Source organism: Stigmatopora nigra, chromosome 19 (genome assembly GCF_051989575.1).
Source record: "Stigmatopora nigra isolate UIUO_SnigA chromosome 19, RoL_Snig_1.1, whole genome shotgun sequence".
In the NCBI taxonomy this organism is placed as follows: Eukaryota; Metazoa; Chordata; class Actinopteri; order Syngnathiformes; family Syngnathidae; genus Stigmatopora; species Stigmatopora nigra.
In genome coordinates, this window is record NC_135526.1 from 1857178 (window position 1) to 1876776 (window position 19599).

General features: G+C 40.5%; 4 protein-coding genes across 10 annotated transcripts; 3 read left to right on the forward strand and 1 right to left on the reverse strand.

Annotated features, from left to right (window-relative positions):
* Positions 1–12: 12 nt before the first annotated feature.
* On the reverse strand, positions 13–6063 carry slc47a1 (solute carrier family 47 member 1). The gene is given in 16 exon segments (XM_077740152.1): positions 13–711; positions 774–824; positions 921–1015; positions 1082–1398; positions 1472–1547; positions 1621–1729; positions 1797–1864; positions 1952–2065; positions 2147–2244; positions 2692–2789; positions 2864–2908; positions 3254–3296; positions 3723–3871; positions 3939–4007; positions 4848–4949; positions 5762–6063. Coding segments are annotated over 16 exon segments (1881 nt in total). The 5' UTR covers positions 5957–6063; the 3' UTR covers positions 13–459.
* tmigd1 (transmembrane and immunoglobulin domain containing 1) lies at positions 2410–11288 on the forward strand. Of its 6 annotated transcripts, XM_077740146.1 has the most exons (7): positions 2410–2576; positions 5765–6010; positions 7221–7286; positions 8784–9068; positions 9776–10063; positions 10139–10242; positions 10650–11288. In XM_077740146.1, exons 2-7 carry the CDS (start codon positions 5923–5925, stop codon positions 10659–10661), a joined length of 843 nt encoding a protein of 280 aa, XP_077596272.1. In that variant the 5' UTR covers positions 2410–2576; positions 5765–5922; the 3' UTR covers positions 10662–11288. The 6 variants fall into 6 exon arrangements, with proteins under 6 accessions (XP_077596272.1, XP_077596274.1, XP_077596273.1 ...); XM_077740148.1 differs by lacking the exon at positions 5765–6010; XM_077740147.1 differs by lacking the exon at positions 2410–2576 and having other exon boundaries at positions 5726–6010; positions 7224–7286.
* A 539-nt stretch (positions 11289–11827) lies between these two features.
* Positions 11828–15145, forward strand: pimreg (PICALM interacting mitotic regulator). Its single transcript, XM_077740157.1, has 5 exons — positions 11828–12198; positions 12721–13045; positions 13115–13377; positions 13457–13552; positions 14404–15145. Exons 2-5 carry the CDS (start codon positions 12737–12739, stop codon positions 14552–14554), a joined length of 819 nt encoding a protein of 272 aa, XP_077596283.1. The 5' UTR covers positions 11828–12198; positions 12721–12736; the 3' UTR covers positions 14555–15145.
* A 210-nt stretch (positions 15146–15355) lies between these two features.
* Positions 15356–19380, forward strand: cct8 (chaperonin containing TCP1, subunit 8 (theta)). Of its 2 annotated transcripts, XM_077740155.1 has the most exons (16): positions 15356–15526; positions 15891–15981; positions 16066–16145; positions 16306–16455; positions 16515–16695; positions 16782–16843; positions 16923–17060; positions 17140–17318; positions 17412–17478; positions 17552–17639; positions 17706–17821; positions 18113–18184; positions 18271–18435; positions 18506–18625; positions 18739–18854; positions 19152–19380. In XM_077740155.1, exons 1-15 carry the CDS (start codon positions 15467–15469, stop codon positions 18844–18846), a joined length of 1677 nt encoding a protein of 558 aa, XP_077596281.1. In that variant the 5' UTR covers positions 15356–15466; the 3' UTR covers positions 18847–18854; positions 19152–19380. The 2 variants fall into 2 exon arrangements, with proteins under 2 accessions (XP_077596281.1, XP_077596282.1); XM_077740156.1 differs by lacking the exon at positions 18739–18854.
* The last annotated feature ends 219 nt before the right edge of the window (positions 19381–19599 follow it).

Sequence of the window (19599 nt, forward strand, 5' to 3'; positions counted from 1 at the left end):
TGAGTTATCAATAACTTTTATTTAATACAAAAAAAGTCTCAAAAATACAAGTTGCCAAGCCAAATATGAGCCATGCAAAATAGTCATTTTGCAGTTAAAGTAATCCATTTAGTATATGGAAAATGCCTATATTATGGTGTATCTATGTAAATGACTGTATAATTTTACCAAGCAACAATTGTCAACGGATACAAAGTAAAATGCTGTATGCCTTAGTCAGTAATATTTAAAAAAAATAACAATAATAATTGAAAAGTTAAAAAGAGTATTTTAGTTTGCAAGGCTTAGTTAGCCAACATTTCATTCAAAAAATATATATACTATATATATAATTTTTTCATTTCATTTTCTGAAATGATTTGAACCCAAAACCCCAGAGCTGTGAGGCCGATGCGCTAACCGCTTGCCCCACCGGGCCACCAATATATATTCTATATATATAATACATTAAAATTGCATTTAGCGGCCTACTAGTTCTGTCCAGACCGTAGGCGTTACCGTGGACACATTAGTCCAGACATTGGTGGAATTTACCCAGCTGGAAATGACTATTTCCGGTGCGGGAAATACAATGCGGACCCCGATGCCCGCCGCTAAAATGCCAACCGCCAACAAGAGGGCGAATCCTCTCCGTAAGCGAAGCTGCGTGGCGGAGAGCCGCTTCCCCGCTGTCTTTTCAGAGCCCCGATTGTGACTTCTGGAAGCTTCCACCTGCAAAAAAAACAACAATACTTGCTCAGAGCTGTCAATCACACCAACGAACATCGACTCACCGATTGGTTCTTGGACGTTTCCAGAGCTTTCTTCCCGGCTCGCTTTTCAGCCTTGAGAAAACATAAAAATGTATCTGGTAAGTTATTTATTATTTATATTGCATTGACCCAATCTGACCTAACATGGTTGTCATGTTTTTTATTTACCTCCTTAGTGACTTTTTCCCAATTGAGTTTGAAGATGAGGAGGAGGAAGAAAGATGCCTCCAGGGTGACGCAAGTCAGGAGACCCAGCCACAAGCCTGGTAAAGAGACAAAATGAGCTAAAACACCATTTCATATCGAATTTTCATGTTAAAAGATCATACCGAATATTCGTAGGTGGACGGCGAACATGAGCGCAACGCCGATGGGCAGTCCGATGCAGTAGTAGCTCACCAAGTTGGACACAGCGGCGACCTTCTGCATTCCACAACCAACCAGAATTCCAGAGCAGACGCACTGGAAGAAAGTACGTACAGAGCGCTAACTTTAATTACTATAAAAACTTCAATGATAGAAGACGCATCCAATCAGTTGGAAGTGGGAGGAGCATAGTTGGTTCCTAAAACATACCAAGATGGAGTCAAAAAACTGCAGGAAGATGTAAATGGTGAGGTTCTTGGAGACGGCGTTGGCTATGTTTCTGCAAAAAAATGGGTTAAGAAGGTCATTCGCCAATGGGATGCTGAAAATGAACAAGACGGAGGAAAACCTACTCGTCTGCCGTGAAGGCGAAACCGAGGATGGACTTGGAACTGACGATGACGCTGCCCTGGAGCACGGCGAGGAGCGCTATTGCAAAATGTCCGTTATAAAAAAACAAGAAGAGCTCAAAGACGCTGCTATGTATGTTGGGGTGCCTGACCTGATAGGAGCAAGGCCACTTTGCAGGATAGGACGGCCCGGGCCGTGTCTCCGGCTCCCAGCGCGTTACCCACGCGGACGCAGGCGGCCGTGTGGATGCCCAGAGGAAACTGGAACCAGGTTTATTGGAGTGACATTTCAACATGAGACAGTGGACCAATTGTTTTGGTGAATTACCATGTACGTAATGGCCGATATCTCCACCATCACGTGCTGGGCGGCCAGATCCACCTCACCCAGGATGCCTAAGAGACACAAGATGATTAAATTTAAATAAATTAAATGTCTTTCATTGTCAATTGCAGATAAAGGAGTTGAAGAAGCAAACTGACCAGCGAGAAAGCCACCGATCTCCCAGATCCACCATTCGAAGCATACCATGAAGGTGCTGGGAACTGCCAGTTTGATGAAGGAGCCCCAGTCCTGCAGACACTCGCTGGACCAGCCTGCCCAAAATAAACGTGGTAAAAACTATATTTTTTTGTTTTAAAAAGATGTGATGCTTGCTCAAAATGTGAAGGCCTCACCTCCCCATGTTGGTCCATGGAGCTTCTTCCATCGGATGTAGGCGTAGAGAAGCAGGCAGACAAAAACCTGAGCCAGGCTGTTGGCCACCGCAGAACCACTACCAACAAACCAGGAATAACAAAGCTTCTGTCATTGGCCTTTTCATATCTCTTGCTTATTTATATTGTTACGAGTATAGCAAAAATAGTTTAATAGTCATAGTATGATAGCTTTTTTGTCTATAACTATATTTCTAGCATGTGTTTCTTGTTCCTTAGAATGGCTGGCGAAGATTTAAGGAGGTCCTGCCACCACCTAAAGGGCGCTAATGATGATATTTCCAATGATTATGCTTATGGAAAGACTTTCAAAATTCGAGGGACAAAAGGAAAACACCTTCAGTATGTTTATTTAAAAGGAACGACGACTGGACTTCATTGATGAGTAAAGGTAAGACCATATGTTTTTTTTCTTGCTATATTTCGTATGCGTAGATAATATAGATATACAATTATAAACAAACAGATTAAAAAATGATTGTAATATTAATGTCAAGAAGACTTACACAACACCCAACTGAAGGCCGACAATCAATACGTAGTTGGCGCCCAAATTAAAAAGGTTGGCCAAGGCGGCTGTGTACATCTGAGGCATGATGATACCCTGACCCACAAACAAAAAATAACAATAATTTAATAAAGGTAATAATAATCATAATAATAATAATAATTGGGTACCTGATTTTGAAGGTAGGCTACTTGAAGCTGATGCATGAACATAGCCTATGCACACAAACACAAACATTACTTAAAATTATAGAAACAAAACAATATGGAATAACACCCAAAATTGTTTGGTGTCGGACAAGATTTCCGCGTTTCCTCGATAGCCGAGTTAGTGCTGGCTGACTTTGTGAATTCACATATCACTCCTCATTAGGACATTTGTCTTCAAAGGCTCTATGGCACTGAGATGATGCCAAACATGAAACTGCCAAATACTTCTTGTGGTTCCCCCACCCTCTGAGTCTTGTGATTGTGTAATTGAATGTATTAGTTTGAATATAAAATCAACAGATCAGTCGAAAGTCGGATAAAAAAAAATCGAACGGCTCATGAGAAACTCACCGGAACGGCCGGGATGAAAGCCGTCATGTAGATTTGGGCTATCCTGGAATTAAGAGCATAAAAGAGATTGCATAATTCGATTTATCAACACAGATTAGACAATTCGGTTGATCCGGTGGAGCAAGTGGGTTTGCGCCTCGGTCTCGCAGCTCTGAGGTCTTGGGTTCAAATCCAACATCCAAACAAATAAATTACTGTATTTTCACGACTATAAGGCGCACTTAAAAGTCTTAAATTTTCTCCAAAATAGCCAGGGCGCCTTACAATGTGGTGCGCCTTATATATAGGGAAAACACATTAAAATATGTCATTCATTGAGGGTGCGCCTCATAGTCCAGTGCGTCTTATAGTCCTGAAAATACGGTAGTTATAATAGGGGTGACCCTACTTGGCGATTTTTTGATTATCGCAGGCTTTGAAACTATTTGAAAAGTTTTGGAGTTGTATGTAGTACTTGTTAGTAACCAACCTGGCCACTTGCTGGTCCTGGTGCATAAGTAGCAGCAGTTGTTGGGCATTGATGAGCAGAGCCCAACAGGGCAAGCACAATAGGAGCAGGATAAGAAAACTCCTTTGCACAATCACCCCAACTCGCTTCATTTCCTTGCTACCGTACGTCTGCGGAGAAAAAAATAGGGCTTAATGTGAGGAAAAAATTAAGGTTACGTGGGTAGGATGACCTTACCTGAGAGACCAGCGTGTCGCAGGCCATAGTGAGGCCTTGCACGATCACCATAGCGCTCACGTTGATAGTCTAAGGGAGGAAAGGGGGGGAATATTCCTGAATTGAAGAGCCATCCATACTTGGAAGCATTAGCAATTAAGATTGAGGAGATTGGATTTGTTGGCCTTTTCTTGTAACTCCATTTGCGTGCATTGACTTTTGGGGCATTTTTTATTTTATTGGCGGGCGATTGCGTTTTATTTGTATTAGTTTAGAAGAGTGGATTGCGCAGATGACTCGCATGCAGGAGTTCTGGGTTTGAATGTCATAGAGAGAAAATATTGGGGATTTATTTTTTTTAAATGCTATAAAGTATTTTTGGGGCTTTTAATAAAAGTATGCTTGTACATATTTGGACATAACGTATTGGGTGACGTCTAGTATTAACACTTATAATTTGTATATAATACCAATAAGAAAAATAGGTCACTTAACTTAACACTTATAATTTGTATATAATACTATTAAGGAAAATAGGTCACTTAAAAAAATACTGCTACATACTTAAGTTATGACCTCCAAAAAAACTCTAAATAGCATTAATACAAAAAAAACAATTAAGTTTTTAATTCACTAATAACAATTGTAATTTAATCTCTTTAATATTCATGCTACATTTATAAAGTAAATTATGCATTCAAAATTAACAAGCCAAAATTGATCCCGCCCCCCATTTTTTTGTGTTTTAAGTGCAAAGAAATTCATAAAAACATATTTTAATGAATAAATGAGTATTTTCTATGAACACATTAGCTGCCATTGAGGATTTAGTTGCCAGCCACTATCACTTCCAATAAAATATTCCATTTTCATCAGGTTGAATTTCCCGGTGACGGTAATTAAGATAGTGATCGGCGATAATAATATTACCGCTGATGCCAGCGCGTATCCGGCCAACTCGGCGTTGCCGATGTGGCCGCAGAAGATGGAGGTGACGAGAGGCAGCAGGAAGTTAAGAATATTAAACAGCAACTAAAGAGAAAAAAAGAGAGAGAATGGTGATAAAAGGACAAGCATAAAAGGAAATAAATGCATTCATATTTGAGGCATACTACAGGTCACGTTGCAACAAAAAAAATGGAAATTACATTAAAAACAAATCTAATTTATGCGGTTGTTGCTTTCTGGGAAGATTGCTGGGACTTTTGACATGAGTGCTTTTTAATTCATTCGCCTCCTGTGCCAAATCTCCTCACGAAAGTCACAGAGGGTGCTGGAGCATATCCCAGTTGGGTGTAACATATAGGCTAAGTGCAACCTGACAATCTTGGGGAAAATATGGATGTTATTCTCACAATCTCCGAAATTAGAGAGCACAGTGATCTTAGCAAGGCAATTAATAAGACTCTTTTTGAACAAAAAAAATGTCAATCATCCCCAAAATTAATAACATCCGCCTATAATCAATACCTCTGTCTTCTACATTTTTCTCTCCATGTTTTTGTACTGTTAGCTACTACATTTCTTATGCAATTATTAATATATTATATTTCCTGTTGGCAAAAAACAAGATTTTTTGGGGGGAAAAAATTTAATAAAATTTTAATCATCCCCCAAAACTCAAACGAATTCATAACATCGATTTATCATCCAAGCCTAATAATAACACCCAAAAATATTTGCTAATAATGTATTTCTTCATTCATCAAATATGTATTTTTTTCTTTCAAAATATTCACTCATCCTCCCATAATCATTAATGTCTTTATTTATACAAAAATATCTTTTTTTTTCTTCCAAATCTGTGTCACCCTAAAAGCCCCCCCCCCCATTTCTCAACTCACCAGGGGTCCCGTGAGCTTCAAGACCTGATAGAGTTCATCTCTGTAGACCAAAGGCAGCCAAGAACACCTCCAAAATGTCCCCCCCAACACCACCACCTCCTCTCGCGGTCCCTCTCGAGGCTGAGACGCTTTGTCCATGACGCCCGGCGCCAAAACGTCAAATGATGCTCCGGCTCCAAGTCCCACAATGGCCATTTGTAGACAGTCAAATCGGAGGGAGGCGGAGAAGACGACATCCCTCTAAAAAAGGTTCAAGTGTACGATAACAATCCACTTTGTTGTTTCTGAGAACCTTTAATCATTTGCCCGTGGTCTTGAAGCTCTTTAATCGGATCAGGAATTCCCGAGCACCAAACTGCCCCCGCAGGTTTTGCAAGGCTCCCTAAATTCGATATTCAACGGCCTCCATTTAGAACAAACAACTTTGCCACCACAAAATCGCCACAATATCCCATCCAGATCATGCCAGCACTTTGCCATGGCCTTCAGCCACTTTTGTACTATAGCACACCCCTTTTCCCTCTTTGCACTTTATCACGGCTTTTAACTTTTTGCTATTTTATGTGTTAGAGCACATGTGTCAAAGTGGCGGCCGGGGGGCCAAATATGGCCCACCGCATCGTTTTGTGTGGCCCGGGAAAGTCAATCATGAGTTTTGACTTTCTCTTTTAGGATCAAATTCAAATGAAGAGTATAGATTTATATTATATTTCATGATTTCCCCCCCATTTAAATCAATAATTGTCATTTTTTAATCCATTTTTGTTGGTTTTGAGTTCAAAAGTCCTTTTGTAAAATCCAAAAATATATTTAAAAAAGCTCAAATAACCATTGTTTTAGATCTATACAAAACTGAATATTCAGGGCTTTTAAATTCAGTTATTTTAATCCATTTATTATAAATCTAAATATTATAGCTAAAAATTCCACCCGCGAACCAAGTCTGACAATTAGCACGTCTATTTACTCACGTATATTGTTCATGTATTTTTATTAACATTTTTTAAAGCTGCTATCGCTGCGATTATTTTTTATGTCTACCCACCACTCCACATCCACACCCACGTTTTAGCACCGGCTTCCAATAAAAAATGAAGACAACAATAAAAAGAGGCTGGGAAGTCACACAATTGATGACAAATGCTTAGAAAGCCATAAAGAGCCACTCATCTCGTACCTTTTTTAATAGCCAATCGGCTCATTGTCATGTCTCACAGCTTTTGGTGAACGTCTCTAGGTAAGCCACGTTTCCTTAGATTTTTCAATACGCCATAGATTATAACTTCCTTTTCTCTCTAAAACGACTATTTAAACTTTGCATTGACTACTAATGTGAATACTACTATAGATGTTCAATCCATAGGAACTTTAAGGATAAAAATGTCTTCATTTTGAGAAAAAAACACATAAAAAAGCACATGGTTCATCCAAAAAAAATGATTTTCTCTTCTTTTCTTAGCAGGAAAGAAGAAAATGGCGTCCTACTCTTTCCTTGTGTTTGCGCTGTGTACTTCGCATACTTTATGTAAGTACACACACACACACACACACTGATATAAAATGCGGATTTTTGCTCATTTTGTGTCATTAAACGTCATTTTTTTCAAGGCCAAAGTGGCCTCAAGGTTATGCTTTTTAATCCCTATTTGGGATTTGTTTAGTGTTACCTAAAAAGTCCGATCAATTTCAAAAAGAACGAAATAGATAAATAAATAAGTAGATACCAACTAAATGGAACAAAAGCACTTTGTTCAATCAACGTTGTTAGCCTGTCTGTAATAAAATACTACTATCCGTTCACCACAAGGCAGATAATGAACTAAGTAGCTAACTCGTATTCTTAATGCCGATTATTAGTTGATCTCAGTTCTGATGTTGGCTTACAAAGTGAAGTACAGAGAAGCGATTCTCGCAGAATTGAGTCAAATTAACATTAGCATCAGTCAGTGTTGCTGTCAGACGACACTAAAATGACACCATTGTTAATGCTAAGTACTAAGAAATAACATGTTGGGTAATATTTCATTTTTTTAGCGTCCGGTCTCCGGTCACAAGTCATCCTATCCCAGATGGTCGCTAAAAAAAATACGCAAAAAAAAAACCAATCATATTGTGTCTAATTATACTCCAGTTTATTTCCAGCGTGCCTCCATTCCATTTTAAGTTGGAGGGTTGGCAGCCAGTCCTTCCATTTTAAATAGGTTTGAACATGACACCAAAAATTTAACAGTAGTAGACGTGAATTACCGTATTTTCACGACTATAAGGCGCACTTAAAAGTCTTAACTTTTCTCCAGGGCGCCTTATAATCCAGTGTGCTTTTATATATGGAAAAAAACAATAAAATGTGTCATTCATTGAGGGTGCGCCTTATAGTCCTGAAAATACGGTAACTTTATTTTGCCGTCAATGTCGGACAGTCATTGGATACTAAATTACTTTACATTCAAGTGACAATGATGTCTTTTTTTTTTTTTACATATTTTAATTTATAAAATGTGGTGCCATTGGGTATCGGTAAAAGTCAAAATATCGTATTTTCAGGACTATAAGGCGCACTGCATTATAAGGTGCACCGTCAATGAATGACACATTTTAATGTTTTTCCATATATAAGGTGCACCACATTGTAAGGCGCCCTGTCTATTTTGGAGAAAACTTCAGACTTTTAAGTGCGCCTTATAGTCGTGAAAATACGGTAATCAAAAAAAACTTAACAATATTAGCCATATTTTTGCTCAATTTTCCCTGAGAAAAATCCTCCAATGACACCCAGTTATAGAAAGCGAACTGAGGACATGTCCAATACGCAAACTAAGTTTACTGTGCTTCCTATTTAAAATGACTTGATAACGATGAGATTTAATAAGAATAATTGGGATGCCCCGCAAAGTCATATGGTTGTATAGCATCAGTATTGGAGTTATTTAAGCGGGGGGTTGACATCGTAACAAAGGTCATCATTCCGAAGGGCAATTAACCCATTTGTGCTATCGGGCTAATCTTATGTTTTTCTTTCAAGGTATAGGCATCGAGTCGGTACCCAGCGCTAACGACGAAGGGGTCCTTCTGACCGAGCTGGAGACCACCGTGTCGTTAGTGTGTCGTGGAAACCGATCCGGGGAGGAGGAAGTGGAGCTGGTGTGGTTGAGGAATGGCGCCAAGGTGGCCCTCAAGCCGGAGAACCGCTTCGGGCAGAGCGCCGTATGCGTCACGCCGGTCATTCACCAGGACAACGGCGCCACCTTCACCTGCCACCTGGCCGGCAACGCCAGCGTGGAGGATTCCGTCACGCTCAACGTCACGTGTGAGTTTTAAAAGGAAAACTATAAATGACAAAGTCCAGATTTGTGCTTTGTTCACACACTATGAAAAAAACGATCTTATTTAGTGTATGTTTTAATTTCAGCATAAATTTGGTGGGTGAGGAAAAATATATTTAAGATAATAATAAAAAAGTTATCTTTAGGTAGAAGTTACTTGTGGAAAAGAAAACAAAAAATATAATGGCTTCTTTTATAAGGCAAGTGATTGTTTTTGGTGATTTAAAAAGAACAAAAAATGGATCAAAAGGCCTAAATATTAATATAGTTTGTCCACTTAGAATTAAAATATATTTTTGATTGTGAGTGATTATTTTAGATATTTTTATGCATACAATTGTAAAATAATAAAATACACAAACATACAAATTCAAAGAAAATGATATGAAAAGCAGGAAAAATACATTGGTTATACCCCCATTACAATCTAAATATTTGTATACACTAGTATTTACATTAACATTGTTTGTCCATGCTAGATCACAATTAGAATTAAATCATATTTTTGAGGGTCCAACGAACAAACATCATCAATGGCAGCCATAGAAAGGGTTCCTTTATAAAATAATCTCACATTACATCAACAAAAAAAAAACACCCGAAATGCTATTTTCAGTCGAGCCTAGTTGGAAGAACTGTTGAATTCCCAGATTGCTCCCCGGCCAATTTTTCTGAGCATTTCCCTCCTCAGATCCCCCCACGCTGTCGGGCTCCGAGGAGGTGTGGGTGGAGGATGCGTCACCTCTGTTCCTGCACTGCGACATCTTCTCCAACCCTCCCATCTCCTCCGTGCGCTGGACCCTCAACGGCAGCGCTCTGAATTTCTTGACGGGGGGCTTCACCCTTTCCGAGGACGGACGTTTTAGTCGTCTGAGTGCCGCCAAGGTGGAGAGGAGTAAACACGAAGGCCTCTATCGATGCGTGGCCGACTCGCCGCTCTACGGGATCAGGAGCAGGGACTTCCTGGTGGGCGTCACAGGTAAGTCCCTCCCCCCCTAAGGCCAAACCAGACCAGACCATCTTGTCAAATCTCTCCATTTGTTGTCATTTACAGAGAAAACCCTCAAATTCCCACTGTTGCCCATGATTGCCGGCCTAGTCGTGTTGTTCCTCACAGTCCTATTGGCCATCTTTGCACGCTGGGAGAGGATCACCAAGGTAAAATGAGAGTTTATCAAGGGTGTCAAACTGGCGGCACGGGGGCCCAGTTCAGGCCGGCTCAATGTTTTGTGTGGCCCTATTTTTTTTGACAAAATTTAATTTTAGACCATCATTTAAAATGAAGAGATTTTTTTTTTGCTACTGCAATTTTCTGACCCATTTTTTTTAAAGCAAATTGCAGCTAATTTAATTATTTTTTTTACATCAAATAACCCCTTGGTGTAAATATCCCTGAATACAATGTATAAACATGCAATTCATCGTCTAAAAAGTAAAATTTTTAACATAACATGTAAAAAACCCTAAATTTGAGACCAATGCACTTGGACTTCACAAATACTTCAGATATTACAATATAGGTTCAAAAAAAACATCTCTAACACTTTTCCATTTTCTCTCCACAGTGCTTCAAGTAATTGTTTTGCAGGATTTTGTAACTCTCTTCACGGATGCTTGTCTTCTACCAAAATGCACTTACTTAGCTTAACCCACCACCAAAGCTTTGAAGGCCATCTGATGAAAAGACTTTTTTTCCCTCCATAGCCCTCCATGAGGACTCCCATTTATTTGTAAATTGCAACATATGAGACTCTCTGGAGCCTGTTTGCGTAAATACAACCAAAAAAAAAATCCCCTATATAGAACTCCACAAAGATGTCTTTTTTTTAGAAATTGCAACCCCGCCATACTGACGACAGGCATTAGTAATAATTGTTAGGGCATTTTTGCCAATAAATCTGGTTAAACCTGGATTCATTTCTATTGATTTGAACCCATTTCTGTGTTTCCTTTCTAAGGGTAATGTCATTAGTCTTTTTAACAAGGGTAAGATTATTTTTCAAGGATTGATTTTATCAGGAAATGTCAACTTGCTCTAGCGGGATATGTTAAAATTTAATTTAACAAGGCTTTTTTTTATACTCGGTGACACTGACACATTAAATTATGTTATACATTTACTTTTAACGAGGCAAATGGTAGTGTGTCAATGTTCAAGGCCGAGTTCTTTCTATCCTTTAATCATAAAACGGGTGTCAAAGTCATCTTTGTGGAGGGCCACGATTGTAGTTATGATTTTCTTTGGAGGGTCATTCCGTATGTTGGCCAATTCCTGGAAACATATAACTCATTTGACTGCCACTGACGGCATTAGACGTCCAATACGTTTTACATGCATGTGAAAGTCAAAATCAATTGCAGGTAAACTAGGACACTACAATTAATTGACTAATTGATTAACAAATGAGGTTTAGCTCTTCAAATAACATGTTTTCCCCCTTTTCCTAGTAGGGAGTAAGTGCCATCATAATTTAATTTATGTTTTATTAATTTTGTAGTCTAATCTAAAAGTTTATACGTATAAAAGGCTCATTTGATAGGTTTGTGAAAAATAATTTCCTTGTTATTAGGATGCTAACTTTCTACATGAAGACTTTAGTGACATCTAAAGGTCAATAGATGAAGTAAAGATTTCATCATTTCAAAGTACGATTAGATATTTTGGCAACTAGACGTGATTTAACGTGAATAAATGAGACACGTCATGCAATACTAGCATTTCTTTACATTAATTATTTTAATATAACTTTGGTTGCAATGATTTATTTTAATCACATGACAAAACAAAAATAAGGAATTCCTTGTTTTGTATATATTTACCTTAATTGATCTCATTTATGGGTAAAAAACAAGCCGTTTGAAAAACATTTAAAATATATATTTTATATTTCCGACGCAAAATTTATGACAGCTGACCACACTTGGCTTACGGCACACCAGACATCTAGTATTATAAACACTATATCTATGCAATCAGTCTACGAACACACGTCCAGGCACTAACGTGACGTCATAGGGCGTGTCTCTATCTTTTTGGAGCTACTTCTTCTTCGCCGCCAAATTCAAACAACGGAACACTCCCTGTGATTCGTACAACGAAAGATTTCTTGTCAGGTAAGGCATACAAAACATACATTGAGGATAAAGTATATAATACTATGTTGTTTTTCCTGGATATAAGCACGGGTAAAGGGTGTTAAGTAGTTAAATTGCTCCAACTAGTCGGTGCACAGCCGTTGTTTGAAAATGTCTTGTTGCTCAAATTACAACGACCGTTGTTTGTGTTGTGAACGCTGTGAACTATTAATCGTGAAGCGTTGATAGTTTAGCGCTTTGTTTTAAATCTTCCCTTTAAACAAGTGTTACTCTTTGTTCCAATTATCTTAAAAAGGTATTACACTGAAACAAGCACGGGAAAACTTGAAATTCATACTTGTGTGTTTACTTTCTCTAACTGATTGCCATCTATTTATAATATGGCCTACAAATATACATTTTTTAACCTTAAATTGCATCTATCTATGTTTCCAGAGCCATTTAATTCTCCGTCACTTTTTTGAAGACAATGACATCAAAAGATTCTCCCCAAAAAATAACAACAAACTAATTCTGAACTTTGATTTTCCACTATCTTAGCCCACGCATCTTCAAAATGTCATCTTCAGTGATGGATGGATTTGGAAGAGCCGTGGTGGGAGTCTGGCGGGCGCACACCACCCTGAACGAATCGGACGGTGCCGATAGCTCTCCCGAGGCCCCCGACCGCTTCCGTGAACCTCGTTCTTCATCCTCCCTCAACCCACTGCGAATATCTCTACGCAAGCGTCTCCCACTGCGTGCAGTCCAAACTAACACCCTCCCCCAGAAGGCCAATCAGGAGGCCACCAAAGACCAACCCAAGACCGGACTCGTCCGCAAACTAACCCGCTCTGCACGGAACTCTGTCGGAGGGACGCTTCAGGTACCTAAAATCGAGACTAACTGATGTTCAAGCTTCCATTTTTCTCTTTTTTTAATTTCGCTTTCCCAGCGTATTCAGCAAAGAAAGGAGTTTTCCCGTGACCAGTGCTTGGTGACGACACCCGGTCGCATCTGTGAGGGCGACGAGCTCGCTCCCCCTACGTCCCGCACGCCTAGGCGTACCCCCAGGTCGGCGCGTGCACGCACACCGAGCTCCAAGGAGAAGCGTACCCCCGACGCCGGAGTCCGTGGGGTTAAACACGGTGGTGGGAGAAGGCATCTGGTTCGTGCGGCAGCGTTGCGAAGCCCCTTTGCGTCACCGAATCAAAGGCTGTGAGTCTTGTGGATTATTCTTCAATGTAAACACCATTTATTTCTTTATTGTGACTTTTTAATGCCTTTGCCACAATAGGAAATTTGACCAAGATCTGGAGTCAGTCTCAAGTGGACTCCGGAGGCTTAAACATCTGTCAAGGGCCTTCGAAGAGCTCATTGGAAGAGATGACAAGTAAGTTTGTTGTAGTTTGCCCATGTCTGAGCTAGATTCTAGATTCTCTCTTTGGCTAAAAAAGGCCTACTTGAGTGAAAAACATTGTGTATTTTTGGCAAGCCGTTAGTCCGTAATCCAGACAAGTAATCAATCCCAGACCATTTCCTGCATACATTTCCCTCCTAGCCTACCACATTATTCCCGCCTTCATTTCAAACTGAGGGAAATGAAAAGACGTACTGTATCGTAGTGTGCGCCTGTGTACAAGAGAGAAAAAGATTGTATTTCTTTTTTTAAGAGAGAGAGCGGGCCAAGATAAAATTCCAAGAATGTGTTTCAGCCTGGGAACTTTCTTGCCTCCCCTTTCCTGCTGTGACATTCAAAGTGTAGTGTTACAGTGGTCTGTCCACATAATCATGGAATGCTCCTCCCCCTTTTTTCTTCCTACAACAGGGATTTTGGCTATTCTCAAATAGCGGAATAAGGGCAAAAGGTAAATGCATCCTAATGAATGATATGCATGGAATAAAGATGCATGCACCTGGAATGAAAACAACTTTATTTTCTTTTGAGACATCTTACCCTAACCCAGTCTTTTTTTACTATTTGGCAGACGCCTTGTTTTATTGGCCCTTGGTCTTTAATGTGACTTTGTTTGAGGCTCCAATCTTAATTCTCTTCCTTTTTGACACTTTTTATTACACCTATTAACCCTTTATAGGGCAAGTGACTATTTTTTCTCATTTCAAAAAAACATAACACTGTAAATACATGCAGTATGTGGACATGGGAGGTCTCAAACTCTCGCTCAATTTTTCCACTTCTAAAATTTGTACTCCATTAATTTTGTTTTTTTTGTGTCTGCTTAGGTGCAAAATAACTAACAAATGCAGTGGTTCGACAGTGATGGTGATGAGAAAGTTGGACCCAAATGGGAAGCTAAGTTCCTCCAACCTAGCCCGTCGAGCCTCCAGGGTGTCGGAGCGAATTGGCGCATTGGCCCTCGCCATTCGCAAATGAGGCTTTCAATACATTTTCTGAATTTTAAAGGACCTTTTGTAAGTACCTTGTCATCGTATACAAATCCAGGTGTCACTGGCACTAAATTCTGAACACTTAACGGTGACACTATTTTCTTCTGAACTTTTTCTGCAGTGTTATTTGTCTGTTTACGTTGACACTAGACTAATTAGCTAAATATGGGTCAATTATTTTAAAGTGTAGCTAACATATGTCTAATATTTTTTTTCTAGCTGCTCCAACCAATGTATTTGTTACATTGCTCTCTAACACTATTTTTTTAAGTAGAAACTTTTTACTCTTCTACTTTTTAAAGGAAAACAAGTCTAAAATGTGACTAACATCTTTCTATATGTTAGAATATTGTATTTGCGTGTGTATGTTTTTTTTCTAAGTGATTCACAGGTAAATGTGCCTTTTATACACTTCCCCTCTAATCTGACCACTGGGTGATTCCTGTATTTAACTCACTTTATAATGTCATAAGCAAGAATTAATGGGAAAAATTAAGCACTTATGTGCCACCTAAAGACCATTTGTATTGCGAGAGGAAAAACTTTTCAGACTGTGAATTAAACTTACTATTGTGAATTTCTTTTGTCAACTTGTTATATTAGCTATGTTATATCAATATACCCATGGTATAAAATTGTTGAAATGAGTGAGAGAAATTGACATTGGCCAAACAAGCTGCCATTTGAATGGCACTGACATAAAAGGAGCGACAAGTAATAATGGACCTCTCGGTTGGCTCAAAACGTGTATTTCGCATCTAGCACAAATATATGTTATATCTAGGGATTGAGCCACTTTGAGCTCCGCCCATCCAGCCTTCGCTCTCTCCGGCTTTGTACTGTCCACGCCGCGGCAGCTTTTCTCCATAAGTGTGACACCGCAAAAAACAGCACAACAATGGCTCTCCACGTTCCCAGAGCTCCGGGTTTTGCCCAAATGTTGAAGGATGGTGCAAAGGTGAGCCTAAACATGTTTTTTTACTCTTATACCTTCTACCGTTTCCTTATTAATGGGTGTCGTTTTGAACCAACGTGGTGGCTCGTTAGCATTAGCCGCCTCTTTTTCGCGTGCTTTTCACATGCTAGGGAAGGAGAAAGTTCTGGAAGGTAGCCGGGATGCTTTTGGCGTTTGGGTCGCTCCTACGATCTTTGTTTATAAAATGTCAAGGTGTATATTTATATTTAATCTTTGTGCTAATAGCATCGTCATTGTGTCATAAGGGGTGCTAATGCTAATGTGAAGTAAACAATTTCATATTTTATTTCTGTTTTAAGTTGACTTCAAATTCAATTTTTTTTAATTGTCATTTTATCTATTGCAGCATTATTCAGGCCTTGAGGAGGCAGTCTTCCGCAACATCCGAGCCTGTAAGGAACTTTCGCAGACCACCCGCTCGGCATATGGACCCAATGGTACGGTTGTCATTGATATGCACTTTATTGTTCATCAAAAGCCATCACAGATTTTCAATCATGTCATTTCCTTCCCTTTTCTAGGCATGAACAAAATGGTGATCAACCATTTGGAGAAACTATTTGTCACCAACGATGCTGCCACCATCCTCAGAGAGCTGGAGGTAGGCAACTAGTGGTTGGTGACGTCATTTATCAACAAATTAAATAACCAAATACTTTCCTTTTGTTGACCAAAATCTGTCCGCTGCCAGTAATCAATTTGTCATTTAATTGTGCCAGGTTAACTCACATTTTGACTCACTCCATTTTGCATCTTGTCAGGTGCAACACCCGGCAGCCAAAATGGTCGTGATGGCATCCCACATGCAGGAACACGAGGTCGGCGACGGCACCAATTTCGTCCTAGTGTTTGCCGGCGCCCTGCTGGATTTGGCCGAGGAGCTCCTACGGATGGGTCTCTCCGTTTCCGAGGTGCGTTTGGATTTCCATCGGAGTCCCCCGCGTTGGTACTGACCGCCACTCGACCACAGGTCATCGACGGATACGAAAAGGCGTGCCGTAAGGCGCTGGAGCTCTTGCCCGAGTGCGTGTGCTCGTCCGCAAAGAACCTCCACGACGTCAAGGAAGCTTCGGCGCTGATCCGCACAGCCGTGACCAGCAAACAGTACGGCAACGAGGATTTCTTGTCCAATCTTATCGCGCAGGCTTGCGGTAAGAAGCACCCCCACTCCCTCTACCCCATGTCATGTGTTTTTGATACTAATTTTTGTTCTTTGCTTTTTTTTAAATTTTTTTAGTGTCCATCTTCCCAGACTCTGGCCGTTTCAATGTGGATCACGTCCGAGTGTGTAAGATTTTGGTGAGTACTCTCAAATGTGTGCTTTTTTGTTTTTTATTAAAAAAACAGTCCTTAACCATTTTTTCCAACATCTCCTCAGGGTTGTGGTGTGACGTCGTCCTCCGTGCTCCACGGCATGGTGTTCAAAAAGGAAGTCGAGGGAGACGTCACATCGGTGAAAGACGCTAAGATTGCCGTCTTCTCATGTCCCTTTGACTGCATGGTGACAGAGACTAAGGTGAGCTAGTTAGCAATACATTACAATTGATACAAACTATTTAAAACATGACTATAAAAATCAATGTTCTTTCCCATAGGGCACAGTGCTCATAAAAAACGCCAAGGAGCTGATGGACTTCAGCAAAGGCGAAGAGGACATGATGGAGACCCAAGTCAAAGCCATCAAGGAGGCAGGCGCTAACGTGGTGGTGACTGGCGGCAAAGTGGCTGACATGGCTCTCCACTATGCTAACAAGTACAAGCTGATGGTGGTCAGGTAATGACCAGATTACAATGTGTCTGGGCCCACTGCTTTTCCTACATTAAATTATTATATTATAAGATTTCAGGATGTTTTTTTTCTTCTCAGGCTGAACTCCAAGTGGGACCTGAGAAGGTTATGCATGACAGTGGGAGCCATTGCTCTGCCCAGGCTGGTAGGCACATTGAAGTCAATGGTGTCCAATAAATTGCCTGGAAATGGTTAAATAATTTTCATTTGCCCTTTAGACTGCGCCTACCCCTGAAGAGATTGGTCACTGTGATAGTGTCGCCCTAACGGAGGTGGGCGACACTCAGGTGGTGGTCTTCAAACATGGTGAGCCCTCTCTTGACCTCTCGTGTTTTTGACTTGAAGTTGAACCATTTTTGTTTTACATTTCAGAGAAAGAAGACGGCGCCATTTCCACAGTGGTGGTCCGAGGGTCCACAGAGAACCTGATGGACGATATCGAGCGGGCCATTGATGACGGTGTCAACACTTTCAAGGTTCTCGTTAGGGTGAGTGGTGACTCCCAACAATGCCGTTTTTGCAATATATATTCTGGTATCGCACAGCTAGGCCTGTTTTGAGATCATAAACTTGTGATGTGAAATCTGGCCGAATTTAAAAGATCTCGGTATAGACGATAGCTCAAGAAAAAGGAGGCTCATTGTTGTTTTTAATTTCACACATGGTTGGCAGGGCACTCAAGAGGGGAAACTATTTATGTACGAGCAATTGAAAAGTCAATTTTCCATAATGTGTTGCCCTCAAGACCTCTCTATCTATCTACCCTTTGCTGTTTCCAGGACAACCGTCTTGTCCCTGGAGCGGGAGCCACCGAAATGGAGCTGGCCAAGCGGATCACCTCTTTCGGAGAGGTACGCAAATCCATTTAGGCACGTATAGAAGAAACGTGAGTCATTAAATGACGTCCTCCTTTTTTTCTCTCTAACTCGTCATTAAGACCTGCCCTGGACTGGAGCAGTACGCCATCAAAAAGTTTGCCGAAGCCTTCGAGGTATTGCCACGTGCCCTGGCGCAGAACTCCGGCGTGAAGGCCAACGAGCTTATCTCCAAGCTTTACGCGGCGCATCACGAGGGCAACAAGAACGCCGGCTTTGACATTGAGGTGGGTTTGGAAATGGATTTTGGGGGACACGTTTAAACAAGTCACTCTAAAATATGACATTTCTCTGCAGGGAGACGGCCCCTCAGTAAAGGACGTGGCAGAGGCCGGCATCGTGGACCCTTTTTTGGTCAAATATTGGGCCATCAAACTTGCCACAAATGCCGCCATCACAGTATTGCGAGTGGATCAGGTACGACAGTGAGGGGGGGAAAAAACATGCAGATGTTTGGACACTCATTTCCAGTCCAGTTTTTGTTTTTCGCGGGTTGGTTAGTTAGCTATTTGTATACATGTGCAACCCAGATCATCATGGCTAAGGCCGCAGGTGGACCCAAAGCTCCCAAGCAGAGGGGCCATTGGGACAAAGACGACTGGGACGAGGAACCCGAAAAGTTTGAAACACATCAATAGAGCGCGCAGTCAGTAGACCCAAGAACCCTGTGTGCGCTTGAATTTTTTTTTGTCGCCTGTCACCACGACTAACTTGTGTTCGTTAACTAGTAAACGGAAAATTAGCAGAGTCACGAGTGCCTTAAGGAATGGTTTTCCTCAAAACTGATGCGATGGAGTGACTGCACGGTGCATGTTTGTTACACATGATCAATAACATTTGCTCTTATTTGTGAAAAATGCATTGCTAATTCACCTTTGTTATTTTTTTTGTCAACCACAAAAACTATTTTCACCTCACTCCTTTTTCCTTTTTTTTTTTTTAGATCATTATGGCCAAACCAGCAGGCGGTCCTAAACCTCCACAGGGGAAGAAGGACTTTGATGAGGACGATTGATTGCATCATTTCCACTTTTTTTTTTACGTTTATTTAAAATTCCGCAGTTAGATTTATTTTGTAAAAAGTCCTCACGACTACAGTCAAGAATGTGAATGGACGGCACTGTCTTATGTTCTTCCTCGCAAATAAATGGCACTTGTGCTGTCAAGTTTGATCTACATTGTTACTTCTTTTCCTATAAGGCTATTTTTAGAACATCACATTAATTATTTGTCGTTTTTTCTTTTAATAATATATCATTTCTAGCATTGAAAATCCATCATCGAAGGAGGCTGCTTCTACATCAAATCCCCTCATCTGGTAGGCCAATGGGCGGTGCTTAAAAACTCCTTCGTCCTCTCATTGGTTAACAAGAAAATGGGTGGAATTATAG

Coding starts and splice junctions, on each gene's coding strand:
- cct8 (XM_077740155.1), top strand. CDS start 15,467: ATGGCTCTCCACGTTCCCAGAGCTCCGGGTTTTGCCCAAATGTTGAAG. Junction 15,982..16,065: donor CTCGGCATATGGACCCAATG/GTACGGTTGTCA, acceptor TCCCTTTTCTAG/GCATGAACAAAATGGTGATC. Junction 17,479..17,551: donor CCATTGCTCTGCCCAGGCTG/GTAGGCACATTG, acceptor TTTGCCCTTTAG/ACTGCGCCTACCCCTGAAGA.
- tmigd1 (XM_077740146.1), top strand. CDS start 5,923: ATGATGCTCCGGCTCCAAGTCCCACAATGGCCATTTGTAGACAGTCAA. Junction 7,287..8,783: donor GTGTACTTCGCATACTTTAT/GTAAGTACACAC, acceptor TTTTCTTTCAAG/GTATAGGCATCGAGTCGGTA. Junction 10,064..10,138: donor CTTCCTGGTGGGCGTCACAG/GTAAGTCCCTCC, acceptor TGTCATTTACAG/AGAAAACCCTCAAATTCCCA.
- pimreg (XM_077740157.1), top strand. CDS start 12,737: ATGTCATCTTCAGTGATGGATGGATTTGGAAGAGCCGTGGTGGGAGTC. Junction 13,046..13,114: donor CTGTCGGAGGGACGCTTCAG/GTACCTAAAATC, acceptor TCGCTTTCCCAG/CGTATTCAGCAAAGAAAGGA. Junction 13,378..13,456: donor GCGTCACCGAATCAAAGGCT/GTGAGTCTTGTG, acceptor TTGCCACAATAG/GAAATTTGACCAAGATCTGG.